The 19,543-nt window shown below is 40.6% G+C and overlaps 1 protein-coding gene across 2 annotated transcripts in view; it reads right to left on the bottom strand.

Annotated features, from left to right (window-relative positions):
* Positions 1-6,793: 6,793 nt before the first annotated feature.
* The window catches only part of Tor1aip1 (torsin 1A interacting protein 1), a 34,957-nt gene continuing 22,207 nt past the window's right edge, over positions 6,794-19,543 (bottom strand). For both annotated transcript variants that reach the window (XM_045135437.1, XM_012948874.2), the window contains 4 exons: positions 14,006-14,047; positions 13,533-13,601; positions 10,905-10,964; positions 6,794-9,591 (listed from right to left, as the gene is read on the bottom strand). In XM_045135437.1, coding sequence (XP_044991372.1) covers positions 8,801-9,591; positions 10,905-10,964; positions 13,533-13,601; positions 14,006-14,047 — 962 coding nt within the window. In that variant the 3' untranslated portion in view covers positions 6,794-8,800. The remainder of the gene's footprint in view (positions 9,592-10,904; positions 10,965-13,532; positions 13,602-14,005; positions 14,048-19,543) is intronic.

Consider the following 19,543-nt stretch of genomic DNA (forward strand, 5'->3'; position numbering starts at 1 on the left):
GGTTCATGAGTTTGAACACTTGGTCCCCCATTGATAGTTGTGGTGGTTAGATTCAGGTGTTCCCCCAAAAACTTAGGTGTTCTGAATGTTAGGTTTCCAGCTGAATGGAGATTTGGGAATTACCCTCTCTTGGAGGCAGTGTATTGTTGGCATCGGGCTTACGGGTGTTCTAGCCAGTGTCCCCTTGCCAGTGTTTGGCATACTCTCCTGTTGCTATTGTCCACCTTATGTTGGCCAGAGGGTGATGTTCACCCTCTGCTCATGCCATCATTGACCTTCCCCTCGAATCTGTAAACCAAAATAAACCCTTTTTTCCTCAAAGCTTCTCTTGGTCAGGTGATTTCTGCCAGCAATGCAAAACTGACTGCAACACTACTGTTGTTTTGGGGGGAGGAGTTATTGCAGAATCTTTTTTTTTTTAAAATTTATTTATTTGAATGTGACAGAGAGAGAGAGAGAGAGAGAGAGAGAGAGAGAGAGAGAGAATGGGCGCGCCAGGGCTTCCAGCCACTGCAAAGGAACTCTAGATGCATGCGCCCCCTTGTGCATCTGGCTAACGTGGGTCCTGGGGAATCGAGCCTTGAACCGGGGTCCTTAGGCTTCACAGGCAATTGTTTAACTGCTAAGCCATCTCTCCAGCCCTATTGCAGAATCTTTAGGGGGAAGTGGGTCACTGTGGATGGTCCTTGAAGTTTTATAGCCTAGCCCACTTCCTGTGTCCTTTCTGCTTTCTGACTCTGGCTACAGTGTGACCAGCTGGCCTCCTGCTGCCATGCCTTTCTTGCCCAGTGACCCACTTGATAGAATGAATATCCCCTAGAAACTGTAAACTGAGCTAAACCTTTTTCCTCCTTAAGCTGCTCTGGTCAGGTATTTGGTCACAGCAATGGTTAATTAATACAAGGGACATTCCAGATTGAAACTACAGCAGCTTATTTTTTTACTGCTGTTTTCTTTTTTCTTTTTCTTTCTTTTTTTTTTTTTTTTTTACTTTTATTTATTTTAGAGAGAGAAGAGAGAAGAAAGAATGGGTGTGCCAGGGCCTCTAACCACTACAAACTCTAAATGCATGTGCCACCTTATTTATGCAACTGGTTTATGTGGGTGCTGGGAAATTGAACCTGGGTCCTTAGGCTTTGCAGACAAATTCTTTAACTGCTAAGCCATCTATCTCTCCAGCCCCTATCTTTTTTTTTTTTTTTTTTTTTTTTCCGAGGTAGGGTCTTACTCTAGCTCAGGCTAACCTGGAATTCACTATGGAGTCTCAGGGTAGCCTCGAACTCACAGTGATCCTCCTATCTCTGCCTCCCAAGTGTTGGGATTAAAGGTGTGAGCCACCATGACCAGCCCCTATTTTCTTTTCAAAATGTGTATATGTATGTGGGTGTATTTCTGTGTGTGCAAGTGCACATATGGAGGCCAAAAGACAACCTTAGGAATACTACCCACCACCTTTGAGATAGGGTCTTTCATTGGCCTGAATCTCACCATTTGGGCTAGACTTGCTGGCCCAGTGATCCTAGGCATCTACCTGTCTCCACTTCCCCTACACTCAGATGGCAGGCATGTGACACAATGCCTAGCTTTTTTTATATGTGTATTGAGGATGGAACTCAGGTCCTCATACTTGTGAGGCAAGCACTTCACTGACAGCTATCTCCATAAATGCCCCAATGATTTTTGAGACAGGGTCTCATGTACCCCATGCAGGCCTCAAACTTGCTACATAGCTGAGGTTGATCTTGAATCCCTAATCTTATTGTCTTTACCTCCCAAGTGCTAGGATTATAGGAGTGTGCCACCATATCTGCCCAAATCTAGCTTAAACAAATTTGGGGGAGAGGGCACATGTGCCATGGCACATGCAGTGGTTAGAGGACAGTTCGAGGTGTCTGTGCTCCACTTTCTTTGCCACAAGGTCTCTTGATGCTGCAAACAAATTGCCAGACTACAAATGAATGTCAGACAAGCCAGCCTGGAACTTTGGATTCTCCTGGTGCTGCCTCCCATTGTCATGGGCTCATTAATCTCACAGATGTGCATGCCACTTCTATCCAGCTTTACATGGATGCAAGCAAGTGCCTCTAACCACTGAGATATTCCCCAGCATAAAAAATTTAAATGTTTTATTTTTTATTTATTTGAAAGAGAAAGAGGAGGAGAGAGAGAAAGGGCATGCTAGGACCTCCAGCTGCTGCAAACAAATTTCAGATTCATGTCCCACCTTGTGCAACTGGCTTATGTGGATCCTGGGGAATTGAACCTGGGTCCTTTGGCTTTGCAGGCAAGTGCCTTAACCACTAAGCCATTTCTCCAGACCTAAAATATATTTTTTTGATGTAGGCATTTGTTGTAATAAATGTAAGGTGCTTCTCAGTACCATCACAGTAGCCTTAATTTTAAAAGCTTGCTATTGGGGGATGGAGAGATGGCTTAGTGGTTAAAGATGCTTGCAAGGCCTAATGATTTGGTTCAATGTCCCAGTACCCACATAAATCCAGGTGCATGTGTCTGGAATTCATTTGCAGTGGCAGGAGGCTTTGATATCTCTCCTGTGTGTGTCTCTCTCAAATAAAATTTTAAAAGCATGCTACTTGTGAACATAAATATGTATTAACAGATAGAGCTGTGTAACAACTATCTCATTCTATTCAAAATTCTTAGTGTGTACAGTATTGGTGTCAGTTGAAACTTACACACTGATCAAGCGAAAAAGGGGATTTAAAAGACACAAATAGAAATTCGCAAGTTAAACATAACCTTTATAACCTGGATAGATTGGATGAAAAATGCCAAATGTGGGGATCTAGAGAACATCTAAGTTATATGTTCTTTTGGTTTGTTTAGTTTTGTGAAACAGGGTCTCACATGGCCCAGTCTGGCCTTGAACTCATCATCTTTCTGCCTCCACCTCCGAAGTGCTGAGATTACAGCCATGTACCACTACTCCTTGCAAGAATAGATGCTCTAGCTGGGAGTGGTAGTACATGCCTTTAGACACACACATGTATAATGAAAAGAAAGTACTCTATGTACTGAGCTTGGAGTTGGTCTATATTACCCCAAAGATACCTACAGTCTCACCTACTTGGAATAAAGAGGTGGATCACTTGAGCTCACAAATTTGAGACCAGCCTGCACAATACAGTGCAATCCTATTTCAAAAATGAAAAAAAAAAAAAAGCCAGGTGTAGTGGCACATGCCTTTAATCCCAGCACTTAGGAGGCAGAGGTAGGAGAGTTTCCATGAGTTTGAGGGCACCCTGTGACTACAGATTGAATTCCAAGTCATCCTGGGCTAAAATGAGACCCTACCTCAAAAAAAAAAAAAAAAAAAAAAAAAGAAAGAAAGAAAGAAACAGCTGGGCATGGTGGCACACACTTTTAATCCCAGCACTCAGGAGGCAGAGGCAGAAGGATCACTGTTGAGTTCAAGGCTACCCTGAGATTACATAGTGAATTCCAGGTCATCCTGGGCTAGAGTGAAACTCTACCTTGAAAAAAACAAACAAATAAACAAAAGGGCTGGAAAGATGGCTTAGCAGTTAAGGCACTTGTGAAGCCTAAGAACACATTTGAATCTCCAGGTCCCACGTAGCCAGATGCAATGTGCAATGTCACACATGCGCACAAGGGGGTGCACGTGTCTAGAGTGCATTCACAGCAGTTGAAAAGCCCTAGTGCACCCGTTCGCTCTCTCTCTCTCAAAAATAAAATAAATGAAAAAAGTTTTTAAAAAAAAATTTAAAACTGAACTGTGAGATTGAAAATAGATTTTTTAAATTCCCATCAAGAGGGTTGGAGGGATGGCTTAGCAGTTAAGGTATTTGTCTGCAAAGCCAAAGGTTCCAGGTTTGATTCCCCAGGACCCACGTAAGCCAGATGCACAAGGGGGCACAAGCGTCTGGAGTTCCAGCAGTGGCTGGAGCCCTGGTGCATCCATTCTCTCTCTCTCCCTCTTTCTCCCTGTCAAATAAATAAATAAAAATAAAATATTTAAAAAAATTCCCATCAAGAAATGTAATTACTACAGGCATGTCTTCTATAGAAGACTTTATAGCATAGGATAGAATACTGTTATTTGTAGCCTATGAGTTCTCTAAAAGCAGGAAAACAAGCCCTAAAATATCAAGTTGGAGCTAGGGGTATATTGTCACTTACCACCTTACATGTCCAAGACATAAGCTGAAAACTAAGGAAAGTGTCGTACTCTGCTGAGGGACTTACAATAAGTAATAATACATAGATTAAAATAGTACTGGAGCTGGGAAGATGATTCACTGGGTAAAGTGCTTGCTGTGAAAGACCTAATTTGGTGGCCCAGGACTGACAAAAAGCTGGGTGTGGATGCAGTAGCATGTGTCTGCAATTCCAGTGCACTCAGGAGGTAGGGACAGGTGGGGAGATGTTGCACAGCAACAAAGAGACAGTCTCAAACAAGGTGGAAGGTGAGGACCCATGGCTGAGATTGTCCTCTGGCCTCCACAAAGCGTACCTGTGGCACATGCATGCCTGTGTCTCACACACACACACGCACACACAATCTGAAGTTTAGGTAGCTGTGCCCCTTTTCAGCATAGATAAAAGATAATTGGGGGCTGGAGAGATGGCTTAGCGGTTAAGCTCTTGCCTGTGAAGCCTAAGGACCCCGGTTCGAGGCTCGGTTCCTCAGGTCCCACGTTAGCCAGATGCACAAGGGGGCGCACGCGTCTGGAGTTCGTTTGCAGAGGCTGGAAGCCCTGGCGCGCCCATTCTCTCTCTCCCTCTATCTGTCTTTCTCTCTGTGTCTGTCACTCTCAAATAAATAAATAAATAATAAAAAAATAAAAAAGATAATTGGATGAAACCATTATATATTTGTAGTGGAGCCATGACCAGGACCTAGATTTTAAAACTTAAAATGTTTCCATCACCTTAAACTTCACCTATTAAAAAAGTTATTTGGTGCCAGGCGTGGTGGCGCACGCCTTTCATCCCAGCACTCGGGAGGTAGAGGTAGGAGGAGCGCCATGAGTTCAAGGCCACCCTGAGACTACAGAGTTAATTCCAGGTCAGCCTGGACCAGAGTGAGACCCTACCTCAAAAAAACAAAAAAACAAAAAAACAAACAAACAAAAAAGTTATTTGTAGTCAGGTGTGGTGGCACATGCCTTTAATCCCAGCACTCGGGAGGCAGAGGTAGGAGGATTGCCATGAATTCGAGGCCACCCTGAGACTCCATAGTGAATTCCAGGTCAGCCTGGACTAGAGTGAAACCCTACCTCCAAAAACCAATATATATATATTTGTGTTTGTATGAACATGCCAGAGCTTCTTGCCATTACAAATAACACCAGATGCTTGTAACACTTGTTTGTTTTTGAGGTAGGGTCTCACTTTAGCCCAGGCTGACCTGGAACTCACTCTAGTCCCAGGCTGACCTCAAACTCGGTGATCCTTCTACCTCAGCCTCCCAAATGCTGGAATTAAAGGCGTGTACCACCACACTTGACATGTATCTTATTTATTATTTATTTGCAAGAAGAGAGCTAGACAGATAATGGGCATACTAGGGCCTTCAGTTTCTGCAAACGGACTTCAGATGCATGTGCCACTTTGTGCATCTGGCTTTATGTGGGAACTGGGGAATTGAACTCTGGTCATTAAGCTTTGCAGACAAGTGCCTTAACTCTTAAGCCATCTCCCCAGCCCTTGTACCACTTTTTGTATCTGGCTTATGTAGGTAGCTTGGGAGTCAAACCTATGCTGGTAAGCTTTGAAAGCAAGACCCCCTAACCACTGAGAAATTTCCCCAGCTACTCACTGATTTTTTTCAAAGGCCAAAAGGGGGCTAGAGAGATAGCTCAGAGGTTAAGAGTACCTCCTGTGAAAACACGAAGGCCTGAGGGGGCCTCAGAGACAGCTCAAGTTCAATCTACAAGGCCCACACAAACAGCTGGGTATGGCCAAGCACATCTGTAACCTTAATACAGTGGGAAGCAAAGACCCAAGAATCACCAAGGTTCGGGAAAATACACAGCGAGCTCTAAGACCAGGAAGATGAGTGATGGAAGGGGACATCTGACCTTCCCCATCAGCCAGCCACTGCAGGAAAGTGCACAGGTCACTGGATGAGCATGTATATGTGCATACATCCATTTAAAAGGTTCTTTATATATTTGAAGACTATTTGGTTGTCTTCTAATCTGCCTACTCCTTGGCCGAATCTCAGAAAACTGCTTTATTCCAGTCTCACCTCACGGTTCCTCATAGAGGAGACCCAGACAGCTGTGTTTAATCATACATTCTTCTCAGGAATTCTTTGTATGCCAGCTTACCCATCAAAATCCCTTCCCTGGCATTTCAATCACAAGAGGAAGTTGCTACTTGAGAGAGACAGTAAAGATACAGAGAATGATTGCTAAAATTTGCCCCAAACTAGTCTTCACAGTTCCTGTATTCTCCCACTCCTAATCCCAGCCCACCTTTTCTTCCTGTTGGCTATATTTTTATGCTTTACAACTTCCACAAAACTTGTGAGACTCTATATTGAACATTTTTTATGGAAGAGAAAAAGAGAGAGAGAATTGGCACAGAGATATCAAGGAAATGCCACATTACTAATAATTCAAAATTCCTGATGAAAGACAAAACTATGGCTATTTCATTTCTGACCAATGCACTTGTTACTGACTTCAGTTCTTTGGCTTGTGTTTCTTCTACCCAAGGAAAGTCTTTGACATTGTTTTTGAGAAAAAAAAAAAAATTGAATTAAAGAGAGACATATAAGCCACTAGATTTATAACACACAAAATACAAACCAGGTCAATTTATTTAAATTACTAAAATAGCTTTTAAAAGTCATTTACATATCAGCTGCTACAAGTATTTTTTCTGAAACGCAAGTAACATATTACTTTACAATTATGTATGTCAGTGGAGCTCTTAACAAAACATTTGTAGCTCTATATGATATGTATGTACAAAATAAGCCATTTCAAAAACTCCTGTTTTTATCATATTCTATAAAATAAATCAGATGGTCTGATTTCTGAAAGGAACAAATTATGATGATGGGTACAAATACTGGTTCTACTGGTGGAAAGAAAGCAGTTCACTTTTTACCACCTTTTAAATGGATGTATGCACATATATATGCTCATCCAGTGACCTGTGCACTTTCCTGCAGTGGCTGGCTGATGGGGAAGGTCAGATGTCCCCTTCCATCACATCATAGGGAAAATGATGAAGCCAGTGACTGGTTCTAGTATTCTACTAACAGCAGTTTCACTTAGATGCCTGTGGGCAATATTTTTTTAAGGTGGATATAGAATTATAAGATCCTAAGACATCCAGAGCAGCTGACAGATAAGAAAGCTGTTCTAGTTGTAAAGGTACGACTCAAATACTACAGCAGTAGAGAAACAGACCTCACATTCTTCTTATCTTTCTGGCCTGAGGCATTCAAAGTTTATAACGTACATAGTAAAAATTTTGATATTCGTTACAGAGTGCTATTAAAGGAATCAGACAACAGGTGGGCCAGCAGAGTACTGAATCCCCTTAAAGAGCTTAGTACAGAGGGTCAACAAATGGTTTTATCAATTTCTCAAACCGTGTACATGTGCAATTTCTTGAGACATCTTATTCAGGAACCCAAGGCTGGCTGAAAATTTAGCAATCCTGTATCCATCTTCCAAATGCTAGGAATATAGGCATAAGCCACCATTCCTGGCTTTGAAACTGTATTTCTTTAAAACAAAAACTTCAGGTTATACTTTGAATTTACCTAATCTTTAGAGTCAGAAGAGGAAATATATTAAACTTGGTGAAATACAGGCTTGAAAAATCCTAGCAAGAACCAGGGATTTCTTTTTTATTTGGAGTGGGTGGTATTTCAGACACCACCTATATATGTGTAGTCCAGGGTGGCTTTGAACTCAAGATTCTACTGCCTTAGCTTCTTGAGTGCTACAATGACAGGTGTGTACTACCTGGCAGCAGGACCCAACATTGTTTTTTCAGTACTAGGGATTGAACCCAGGGTACTGTACAAGCTAGACAAAAGGTCTATGACTGAGCTACAGTCCCCATAATTTCTCAGAGTTTAAAAAAAAAAGGTGAATCCCAACAGAATTCACCAAGGTAACAGTACAGATATGTTCAACTAACCTACCTCTCAGAGGCTTGTTGCAACATTTCATCTTTTTAAAAAAATTTTTTTAGTAACATTTCATCTGAAGATTTTCTCCCACTTCCCTCTCCATTCTACCATTTGTTTCTTCTCTTCCCATCTCCAAAGATTTCTAAAAAAAAAAAAAGGAGGGGAAAAAAATTCTAAATGCCACCCCTAGATAACCTATTGTTACTTATGTTCCCACAGGCAGAAATGACCAAGGAATTCACACCCAAAGGCAGAAAAGGAAAAGCAATGGGAAAACACATGGTTACAATTGGGGAGCTACCTTACTAATAACCAGTCAGGCTGAAAACTCTAAATGGGGCTAACTCATAAGGAGAAGAACCTAATCCTCACTGGCCACACCACAGCAATACTGATCAGTCTAGCATCAAAACGGATCCTCTGAGATTATTTACATGCTCCTAAATACCCTTCACGTAGCTCTTAATGAAGACAAATGATTCTCGAGTCACAGATAATTAGGAGAATAAATGATTCAGATATTCCATGTTTATGTAAGAACTTAACTTCCTTTAAAGAAACCAGTTCTTTCAAAAAAAAAAAATGCTCCAAATTCTGTCGCTGGTTAGAAAGTCTGAAAATTCTCAGAACTTGAGACATGATTTTTTCTCTTTCCCCTTATAAGCAGCCGCCACTTTTCAGGGCGGTTTCCGGTTGCACAGGCAGGACTAAGTGAGAAATACGGCTCCACAGCCCACTCAGCTTGTCGGGGTCCATATGGTTGTGCGAGCTGGGTGTGTCAGGGTTGGTGAACTTGACTTTGAGGAAATCCCTCACCTTCTCTTCAATTTCCTTTAGGCCTAGACTGGTTCCAAGGGTCTCTTCCTCCAACAAGACAGTCAGGACTAAGGCTACGTCTTTGAAGGCTGCATTTTCATGGTCACAATATTTATAGAAGATCAGGGTAGAGCCTGCAGGCAGCGACTCAAAGCGGTGGACTACAGCTGCATTATGGCCATTTCTGAATCCATTGCTCAGTTTCTCATCCACTTCTAGTTTGACGGCGTCACTGTCCTGATCAGCCTTGTCTGCCCCATCAATCCGGATGGCAGGAACACTATGAAAGGAGGAATAGGCGTCAGCAATCCGTTCACTCAGACACTTAAGAGCTTCCTCAGCATCCTGGGCAGCGGTGAGCAGCAAGATGGCAGGCTGAGGACGGGGGTGGGAGCCATTTAGATGTTTTTCTAGGAATGTTTCACTTCTTTTCCACAGCTTCTCATCTTGACTTTGGTACTTATTCCTCAGTTGTCTCATCTGGTTCTGGAATTCTTGAACAGCATTGGTTTCTATCCCAGGAGTATGAATGAACCAAAATATCACCAAGGCAAGAGCTAGCAAACAAGGTATCAGCCACTTCCACCGCTTCCTCCTGACCAGAGCTGCGCTCCGAGGCTGCTCACGTACTTCTGCATAGGAAAAGAGGAGCGACGGGTCACGCTTCCTACATTCAAAGGTGAGTGACTTAAGACCAACACTCATGTTTACAAATGTGAGATAAAAGAGGAAGTACCTTAAAGAAAGAAGCTAACAATTATTTTAAGAAATATTTGTCCTTTTTAAGAAAATCTCTAAAAAGGAGATATAAAGGAAAGAGAAAGGAAGGGAGGAGGGTACTTAATAGGTTGATATTGTATATATGTAAGTACAATGATTGTGATGGAGAGGTAATATGATGGAGAATGGAATTTCAAGGAGGAAAGTGTGGGGGGGAGGGAGGGAATTACCATGGGATATTTTTTATAATCATGGAAAATGTTAATAAAAATTTAAAACAAAAAGAAAATCTCTTCCTCTTAGGCTTGAGGCAAGGATATGTATGTATCCATCTATTTATATTACCTCATCAATGTAAAAAAATGATAAAGTAGTTGAGGAAAAATAATTTCAATATAAAATGGCACAAACAAGCCAGAAATAATAATTTGTAAGGCAAAACTATGAATAACATTGCTAATAGTTGGGAAAGAAATAGCAGACACTATAGAATATTGTTTCATTTAAGAACAGCAGTTCACATAGCTATCTAAGATAGAATATTTCTGAAATACATAAAGAGATCAAGAAAAGGACACAGTCAGGCATGGTGGCACATGTCTTTAAACCCAGCACTTGGGAGGCAGAGGTAGGATGATCACTGTGAGTCCCAGGCCACCCAGAGACTACAGATTGAATTCCAGGTCAGCCTGGGCTACAGTGAGACCCTAGTTTGAAAAACAAACAAACAACAACAAAAACCTCTCTGGGATGGTACTTACATTTGCTAGTGTAAAAGGGTACTGAAACCAAAAACTTGAAAATTACTAGTAACTTATTTTTTCCTAAAAATGTTTTACTTATTTGCAAGCTGGGAGTGGGGGATAACCAACTCCAGATGCATGTGCCACTTTGTGTATCCTGCTTTATGGGGTACTGGGGAACTGAACCCAGGCCAACAGGTTTTGCAAGCAAGTACCTTTAACTGTTGAGCCATCTCTCCAGTTCCACTAATAAGTTATTTTGTTAATACTCATTTAATACAATAAACAGGCTTTGGGAATAACAGTAACTTGACCCAAGGTAATATACTAGGTAGTTTTAATTAAGTTTAAACACAGGCTTGCAAACTACAATATCCAAAGCTGACTTCTTCAAATAGCATTAAATCACAATGCTATCAAAAAACACCTGAAAACCATTATGGCCCACTAAAGTTAGACTCAGATACTGAAGTTAAACTTACGTTGGCTGGAGGAGGTTGATGGAGACTGGTTTCCAAGTTCTGATTTCTGAACGTTGTTATCTGAGATAGGAGTAAGTTAAAAAGAGCGTCAAATTTGTTTCATTTGGCCATTTATTCCTAACTCTATGATACAAATTCCACCAAGAAAAAAACAAAGCAAAGATCAACTGGAAGCAGCAGAATATCGGAGTGCCCATCGGAAAGCTTCTTGAGACACAGACCTATTTCTCTCATAGTGAGTCAAGGCACACAGTGACGTAGCACAAAGCACACAAGTAAATGCTGAGTTCTGAGAATGAATTCTTGAAGCTCATTTAGCAGGACTGGTAAAACGCTGGGACAAAGAATGTAAGTACACCGTAAATGAAAGGCAACAGGTCTTATACTGAATTCTTGCCTGGTGAAGATGTTAAAACACAGGAAAAAGGGGAAATGTGGATTGTGTATTACTAAACTATCTGGAAAAGGCATTCCTATAACAACCTGAAACTCAACCCTCTCTCTTTCATACAATAAATAAATTTAAAAACATAAAAAGAAAGGCAGAGGGGCTGTTATCTCAATGGTACGGCCTACATTTATTAGTGCTGCCATCTACGTGCCAGCCGACTTACAACTGTTGTACATATAAATGATCTTCACAGTGGACCTGCCTGGTGTTTATTAACAGCTTTCACATGACAAGCATGAGTCTAAGCTGAAGGTAAAATTAGCCCTGCTAAGATACACATATAGCTTCATTTGGTCACATGACCAAAAATTAAAAAAAAAAAAAAACCTACCAAAAACCAAATAAGTCAAATGACATCAACCCTAACTGTAGAGGCATTTTGTTTTTCAATTACTAATTTTGCTCAGGAAATTTTTATTTATTTTGGTTTTTTAAGGTAGGCTGACCTGGAATTCGCTCTGTATTCTTGATCTCCAGCTGCCTGGCTGGAGGAGGTGTCACTGTGGATGGATCCTAGGGTCCAGCCCTAAGGTGTGTTTGGGGGCAGATCTGAATTCCACAATAAAAGGTATGCAGAGTGCTTGAGGTCTACCTAGGGTTCCTAGAATGTGTTTCTTAGGTGGTCTCTCTCTCTCTCTCTGTGCATGGACCTGTGAGCGGAGGCCAGCCTTTTCCTTCATTATAGAACTTCCACTGGATCTGTAATCTTCAAATAAATTCCCTTCCTCTGTTAACTGTATTTGATCTGGAGGTTCATCCCAGCAATGCAAAGCTGACTACAATAGAACTGGTACCAGAGTGAGTTATTACTGCTTGCTGAACCTGACCATGGGGAGTTTGGTGATCTGGAACTTTTGCTTTGGAGAAATGGGCATGGATGGTACTTGCAAGTGAAGATGTCTTCCAGAGTGGTAAGGCAAATTTTATGAACTATATTCTTTATGAAAATGTTAAGTACAGAGAGAATTGTATTTGGGGGCCTTTGGCATAAGAGCTAACTGTGACAATTCCCTTTCTCTAAGATAACGTAATTATTTTTCTGTTTGTATTATGGTTTGATTTGGGGAAGGTATAGCGGTGTCTGTGTGAGAGAGATATGCATGTATCTATGTATCTGCATGTGTAGGGGTGCATATGCTCATATATGTGTATGCACTTGTGTGTGGAGATCAACATTTGGTGTCCTTAGTCACTCTCCACTTTACTTTTGAGACAAAGTCTCTGACAAAACCTAGAGCTCACTACTTTGGCTATGATAGCTAGCCAGCAAGGCCTAAAGATCTTTCCTGTCTCTGCTACCTCAATACTGGGATTATAGGTGTGTGCCACCACACCCAGCATTTTACATGGGTGCTGGGGATTCAGGGATTCAAACTCAGGTCCTCATGCTTGCATGGCAAACACTTTACCCACTGAGCCCCAAACACTGTTCTTTTTTGTTTTGTTTTAAGACACAGTCTCATATAGCCAAAGCTGTCTTTGAACTACTAATCCTGCTTCACTTCCTGAGTGCTGGGATTATAGATGTGTACAACTAGCTCAATGTTCTTACATTTTTTTCGTAAAAAAAAAAAAAAATCATTCATTTATTTGCACGTGTGTTTGTGTGTATATATATATACCTATACCAGGGCCACTTTATTTTTATTTGTTTATTAACCAGGGCCATTTTTTTTTTCCTGCATCAAGCTTACGTGGGTAACTTGGGAATTTAACCCTCAGCAGGCTTTGCAAGAAAGCACCTTTTAAACCTCTGAGGCATCTTCCCAGCCCCCAGGTATTTTTAAATTTTTGTGATATTTAATCCATATTAAATAAGAACATGACAAATACAATTTGTGTATTTCAGCCATTATTACATAAAATGATGGGCACAGAAGGCTGCTCTAAAGTGGTTAATAAAGCCTGCTGAAACAAAAACAGAAATTGTCAGAATAGTACAACTTTACTGTATATACAAATTGTACTGCTGCTATAAATGTAAGCTGGTTAGGCCTACACCGGCCACTTAGAGGTTTTCTCATCACTTTCTACATCTAACGCCAGTCTCAGCAAACGGCAATCATTAAACTAGTGTGAAATCACAACTACTCAAATGCCTCCATGAAGAACTAAGTATCCGGGTATGTTAGATAACCAAAAAGAACACAGCAGATGACATTAAGGCATCTACTTACTTGCCGTCCTACTCCTCATTCTTAAGGCTTGTTCAACCCATTCCTGAGGGTTTTTTTGACATCCTGAGCCTGAAACAAATATATATACCAAAATATCAATTCATTTTGAAAATTTATAGCATAGTTCAGTGTTAGTTAATAAATTTACCAACAAGGAAAAACAAAGTAGGTAAGAAAGTAACAGTTTCTGAAGTAAAAGACTATTTCACAGGAGCAGATAGATCAGTGAAGATAAAATCCTTCTCACAGCAAAACAAGTAGCAAATATATTATCACTTAGTAGACATTCACCTCTGCAAATAAATTTTTTAGGGTAAAATATCCCTGAATATACTTATACATCAGAGAGAGTAATTCACATATAGTACTAATGTATGATGAATTTAAAAAGCAGAGGGCAAAATGATGTAAAATCATATAATTGGTTGTTGGTTGAACTGACTGAAAAAGGAAAGAGATTATCAAGCACTTACTTAGCACTGAAGGTTGCTTATCATGGGCTGTAAAATCTTGATCTGAAACAGAAAATAGGAGTAAGGTCACAGAACAGTAGGAAATAAAAAACAAACAAACAAGAAAAGATATTACAGGGGCCTGAGAGATGGTGCAGTGGTAAAGGTGCTTGTTTGCAAAGCCTGAAGGCCCAAGTTCAATTCTCTAGTACCCATGTTAAACCAAATGTACAAAGTAGTGCATGTATCTGGAGTTCATTTCCAGTGACTAGAGGCTCTGGAGCAAATACTCTCTGTCTGCTGCCTTCTCAAATAATTAAAAATATTAGAAAGATATGGGCTAGAGAGATGGCTTAATGGTTAAGGTGCTTGCCTGCAAAGCTTAAGGACTCATGTTCAACTCTCTAGATCCCACATAAGCCAGATGTACAAAGGTGAGGCAAGCACAAGGTTGTACATGGCCACTAGGTGGTGCAAGTGTCTCGAATTTGATTTCAGTGGCTGAGGCCCTGGCATGCCAATTCTGTCTGTCTCTCTAGGGGGAAAAAAAAATTGTGTGTGTGTATATATATATATATTAATTACATAGACATTTTACTTATTTACCATGGATGCCATATAGAAATCCAGTCCAAACTTTCCCTCACCAGTTTCAAATATACAATGAATATATTTACCCCCTTTTCTAAATTTCAAAATAGTTATAACTGGACAATGATAAAACATGGGTTCTAGGATCATTGCCATCAAAATAATAGCTATGGACTGGGGGTGTAGCTCAGTAGCAGAGTGCTTACTCAGCATGTGTGAGACTTTGGGTTTGATTCCCCAGCATGGAAAGAAAGGCAGTTAAATGTACTCAGTGCTCACCAGGTGTCAAGTGTAATTATTTACTTCTTATAGCTGATGTGATATTGTTATCCCTACTTTACAAATAAGGGAAAACTGTTATTAGTAGGAGTAGAAAAAAAATCTAGGTAGCTAGTAACACTATACTCTATAAAATAGATGTATTAGGATCTGAAGTGATAGTTTAGGATTAAGGCACTTGCCTGCGAAGCCTAAGGGCCCAGGTCTGATTCCCCAGGACCCATGCAAGCTAGATGCACAAGGTGGCACATGTGTATGGAGTTTGTTTGCAGTGGCTAGAGCCCTGGCATGCCCATTCTCTCTCTCTTTTACCTGTCTCTTTCTCTCTATAATAAATACAATTATTAATAAAATATATGTATTATATATGTGCATCTGTAGAAACTGCAAAGTAGCTATGAAGCAGAAGATGACATTGCAATGTTAAGATTAACTTCAAAATTTGCCCTGAAAAAAAAACAAGTTATTCACTGATGATACATACAAGCCCATGTCAAGTTTGAACATTCTCTAAAAACACATAGTACATGCTGATTGTACAAAAATGTGCACTATAGGGATCCATAACTTAAAATTTCATAAATATCTATTAAGTACATACTATGTATACAAACAAGAGTTTAGGATAGTATGCTATATAAGATAAGCAGATGAACATTCTGCTACACTTGTTTTCAAATTATGAAAACATATTTTTAAAAAGAACTGGACATACATGCCTTCTAAATATTTATGCTACACCTTTAGATTCAAGTGGCTCTCAGCCTTGAACACAGAAGTTTCTTTGTGCATTAAGAAGTTAATGCAAACAGGCGTGGTGGCACACACCTTTAATCCCAGCACTTGGGAAGCAGAGGTAGGAGGATTACCATGAGTTCAAGGCCATCCTGAGAATACACAGTGAATTCCAGGTCAGCCTGAGCTAGGATATGACCCTGCCTCAAAAAATAAACAAAACAAAAAAGTTGGTGCAGAGATGTATATCTGGCCAAAGCGCTGAAAATAAGTGACTATTGTGTGCTCAGCCCTAAACAGAACATCTATTACTCACCCTTTCCAAGGCTCAGGGAACATCTTAGAAGAGGGGCCAGAAAGAATTTAAGAACTGGGCTGGAGAGATGGCTCAGAAGTTAAGGGCACTTGCTTTCAAAGCATGATGGCTGGGATTAGAGTCTCCAGTACCCACGTAAAGACAGATGCACAAAGTAGTACATGAGTCTGGAGTTTGCTTGCAGTAGCACTAGGCCCTGGCATGCCCATTCTCTCTTTGTCTGTCTGCCTGCTTGCCTCTTTGCTTGCAAATAAATACTATTCTAAAAAATTTTTCTTTAAAGAATATAAGAGCCGGGCAGGGTACACATGCCTTTAATCCTAGCACTGGGGAGGCAGAGGTAGGAGTATTGCTGTGAGTTCGAGGCCACCCTGAGACTACATAGTGAATTCCAGGTCAGCCTGAGCTAGAGTGAGACCCTACCTCAAAATCCAAAAAAGAATATAAGAATTGGAGGATGGGGAGGCGGGCTGTGAAACACGGTATTCTGGGCATGACATGGTGATTATACCCAAGAATTCACAGCAGTTGTGGTTTCCAGCACAAAACTGAGCCAATCAACACTCCAGCATGGATGGAGGAGGGGCTCATAAGACCCCACCCTTCACAGAGGAGTAACTGCCAGTTTATGGCTGCTGAGGGAGGGAGTCAGTGATGCAGCCACTCTGAGGTGACCATGCGTCAGTAAATAGACTCCCTACCCATGTTTATGCAAGCATTAATTAAACTCAGTGGAAAACACAAAGACAGAAAAATGGGAAGTGGATTAACTAATAAGGGTTTAGTGGGAATGGGGAAAAAGAGGTTATAGGTGTATATAAATATGACCAAATGACGTTACATACATGTATGAAATTGTTAAATCAAATTTAAAAAAAAAAAGCTGGGCATGGTGGCACATGCCTTTAATCCCATCATTTGGAAGGCTGAGGAGGGGGAATCACTGAAGTTCAAGGCCACTCGGAGACTACATAGTGAATTCCAGGTAAGCCTGGGCTAGAGTGAGTAGAGTGAGACCCTACCTCAAAAAACAAAACAACAGCCGGGCATAGTGGTGCGTGCCTTTAACCCAGCACTCAGAGGCAGAGGTAGGAGGATCACTGTGAGTTCAAGGCCACCCTGAGACTACATAGTGAATCCCAGGTCATCCTGGGCCAGAGCAAGACCCCACCTCGAAAAAAAACAAAAAAACAGACAAAATAAAACAAAACAAAAGAAAAAAAAAGCTAGGCATATAATCAGGCCTGGTACCCCTTGGCAGTCTGAGGCAGAAAGATTGCAGTTTAGTGAAACCCTCTCTCAAAACAAAAAGTAAAAAAGGAAGACTGGGCAATATAGTTCACTGGTAAAATGCATGCTCCACAAAAAAAGCTGGATAAGCTTTTTAAAAATTATATATATATTTTATTTATTCATTTGAGAAAAAGAGAGACAGAGACAGAGAGAATGGGAGTGCCAGGGCCTCCAGCCACTGCAAATGAACTCCAAATGCATGTGCCACCTTGTGCATCTAGCTTACATGGGTCCTGGAGAGTCAAACTGGGATCCTTTGGCTTTGCAGGCAAGTGCCTTAACTGCCAAGCCATCTCTCCAGCCCTGAACGTGCTTTTTTTTGTTTTTGTTTTTTGAGGTAGGATCTCATCTAGTCCAAGCTGACTGGAAATTCACTATGTAGTCTCAGGGTGGCCTCAAACTCATGGCAACTGTCCTACCTTTGCCTCCCAAGTGCTGGGATAAAAGGCGTGCGCCACCACCCCCAGCTCTGGACATGCTTTTATATGTATATGTATATGTATATGTATATGTATATGTATATGTATATGTATATGTATATGTATATGTGTGTATGTATGTATTGTGTGTGTGTGTGTGTGTATATATATATATACACATATACATATATATATGTGTGTGTGTGTGTGTGTGTGTATATATACACACACACACACACACACACACACACACACACACACACACACATTTTTTAATCAAATAAAAAGGGACTTTTTATTTAAAAATGCCCTTGGGGAGCTGGAGAGATGTCTTAGTGATTTAGGTACTTTCCTGAAAAGCCTAAGGACAGGTTCAACTCCCTAAAAGCCATGTAAGCCAGATTCATAAGGTGACACATGCACACAAGGTCATGTATGTGCACAAGGTGGCACATGCATCTGGAGTTCAACTGCAGTGGCTAAAGGCATGGGTGAACCAATTCTCCCTCTCTCTCATTCATAAGAAACTAATAAAAATAGCCGGGCATGGTAGTGCACGCCTTTAATCCCAGCACTTGGGAGGCAGAGATAGGAGGATTGCTATGAGTTCAAGGCCACCCTGAGACTACATAGTAAATTCCAGGTCAGCCTGGGCTAGAGCAAGACCCTACCTCGAAAAACCAAAATAAATAAATAAAGAAAGAAAGAATAAAACTGGCTTTGGGGCTGGAAAGATTAATTAGTGGTTAAAGTGCTTGCCTGCAAAGCCTAAGGACTCAGGTTTGATTGCCTAGGACCCATATAAGCTAGAGCCACAGGTGGTGCATGTGTCTAGAATTCATATTATATATTGATTCATTGGTAATATTTAGAGCTAGTTCATTTTCATATTTAAATATATATATTGCCTTTTGTTTGTTTTTGTTGTTGTTGTTTTTCAAAGTAGGGTCTCACGTTAGCCAGAATGACCTGAAATTAGTCTCAGGCTGGCCTTGAACACACGTGATCCTCCCATCTCTGCTCCTGAGTGCTGGAATTAAAGGCATGCTCCACCATGCCTGTCTTATATTTATAATTTAAAGGCAGATACATTTAAGTTTTCAAAGGTCAAAGATTTAGGGTAAAATAGGGCAGATATTTCAGATAACTGTTAACTTTCCATACATTATTATTATTATTATTATTTTGAGATAGGGTCTTGCTCTAGGATCAGCTAATCTGGAATTCACTCTAGTCTCAGAGTGGTGTCTAACTCACAGAGATCCTCCTACCACTGCATCCCAAGTGCTGGGATTAAAGGCATGCGCCACCACACTGGCTTCCATGCATCAATTTTTAAGTTCTTTAAGCAGCTCATTCATTGTTATATTCCAACTTGTTGTTACTAGCTAGAACCTACCAAAAAGAAAAAATTTAAAAATATATGCAAAGGAATTCTATGAAGACAGAGATAGTAAAGGCTTAAAAAAAATCTTTTTTTATTATTTATATGTGTGTGACAGAGAGAAAGAGAAGATAGGCAGATAGAATTGCCACAGCAAATCCGGGCTGGGCCTGAAACTTAATCATCCTGACTCAGTCTTTCACGTGTTGGGATTTCTTATTTTCTTTCTTTCTTTCTTTTTTTTTTTTTCTTCGAGGTAGGGTCTCACTCTGGCCCAGGCTAACCTGGAATTAACTATGTAGTCTCAGGGTGGCCTCAAACTTAAGGCAATCTTCCTACTTCTGCCTCCCAAGTGCAGGGATTAAAGGCGTGTGCCACCATGCCCAGCTTTTCACTTATTTTCAAAAAGAGGATGTGGAAGGAAAAAGCAGGTTCTTGAATTTCTTACATACAAGGATATTATCAGTTGAATTTTGGATAAATCCAATACTGAGACTCACCTTAATAATAGAAAACACTGTTAAATGGATATACTATGCTCA

This window comes from Jaculus jaculus, chromosome 1 (genome assembly GCF_020740685.1).
Source record: "Jaculus jaculus isolate mJacJac1 chromosome 1, mJacJac1.mat.Y.cur, whole genome shotgun sequence".
Classification (NCBI taxonomy): Eukaryota; Metazoa; Chordata; class Mammalia; order Rodentia; family Dipodidae; genus Jaculus; species Jaculus jaculus.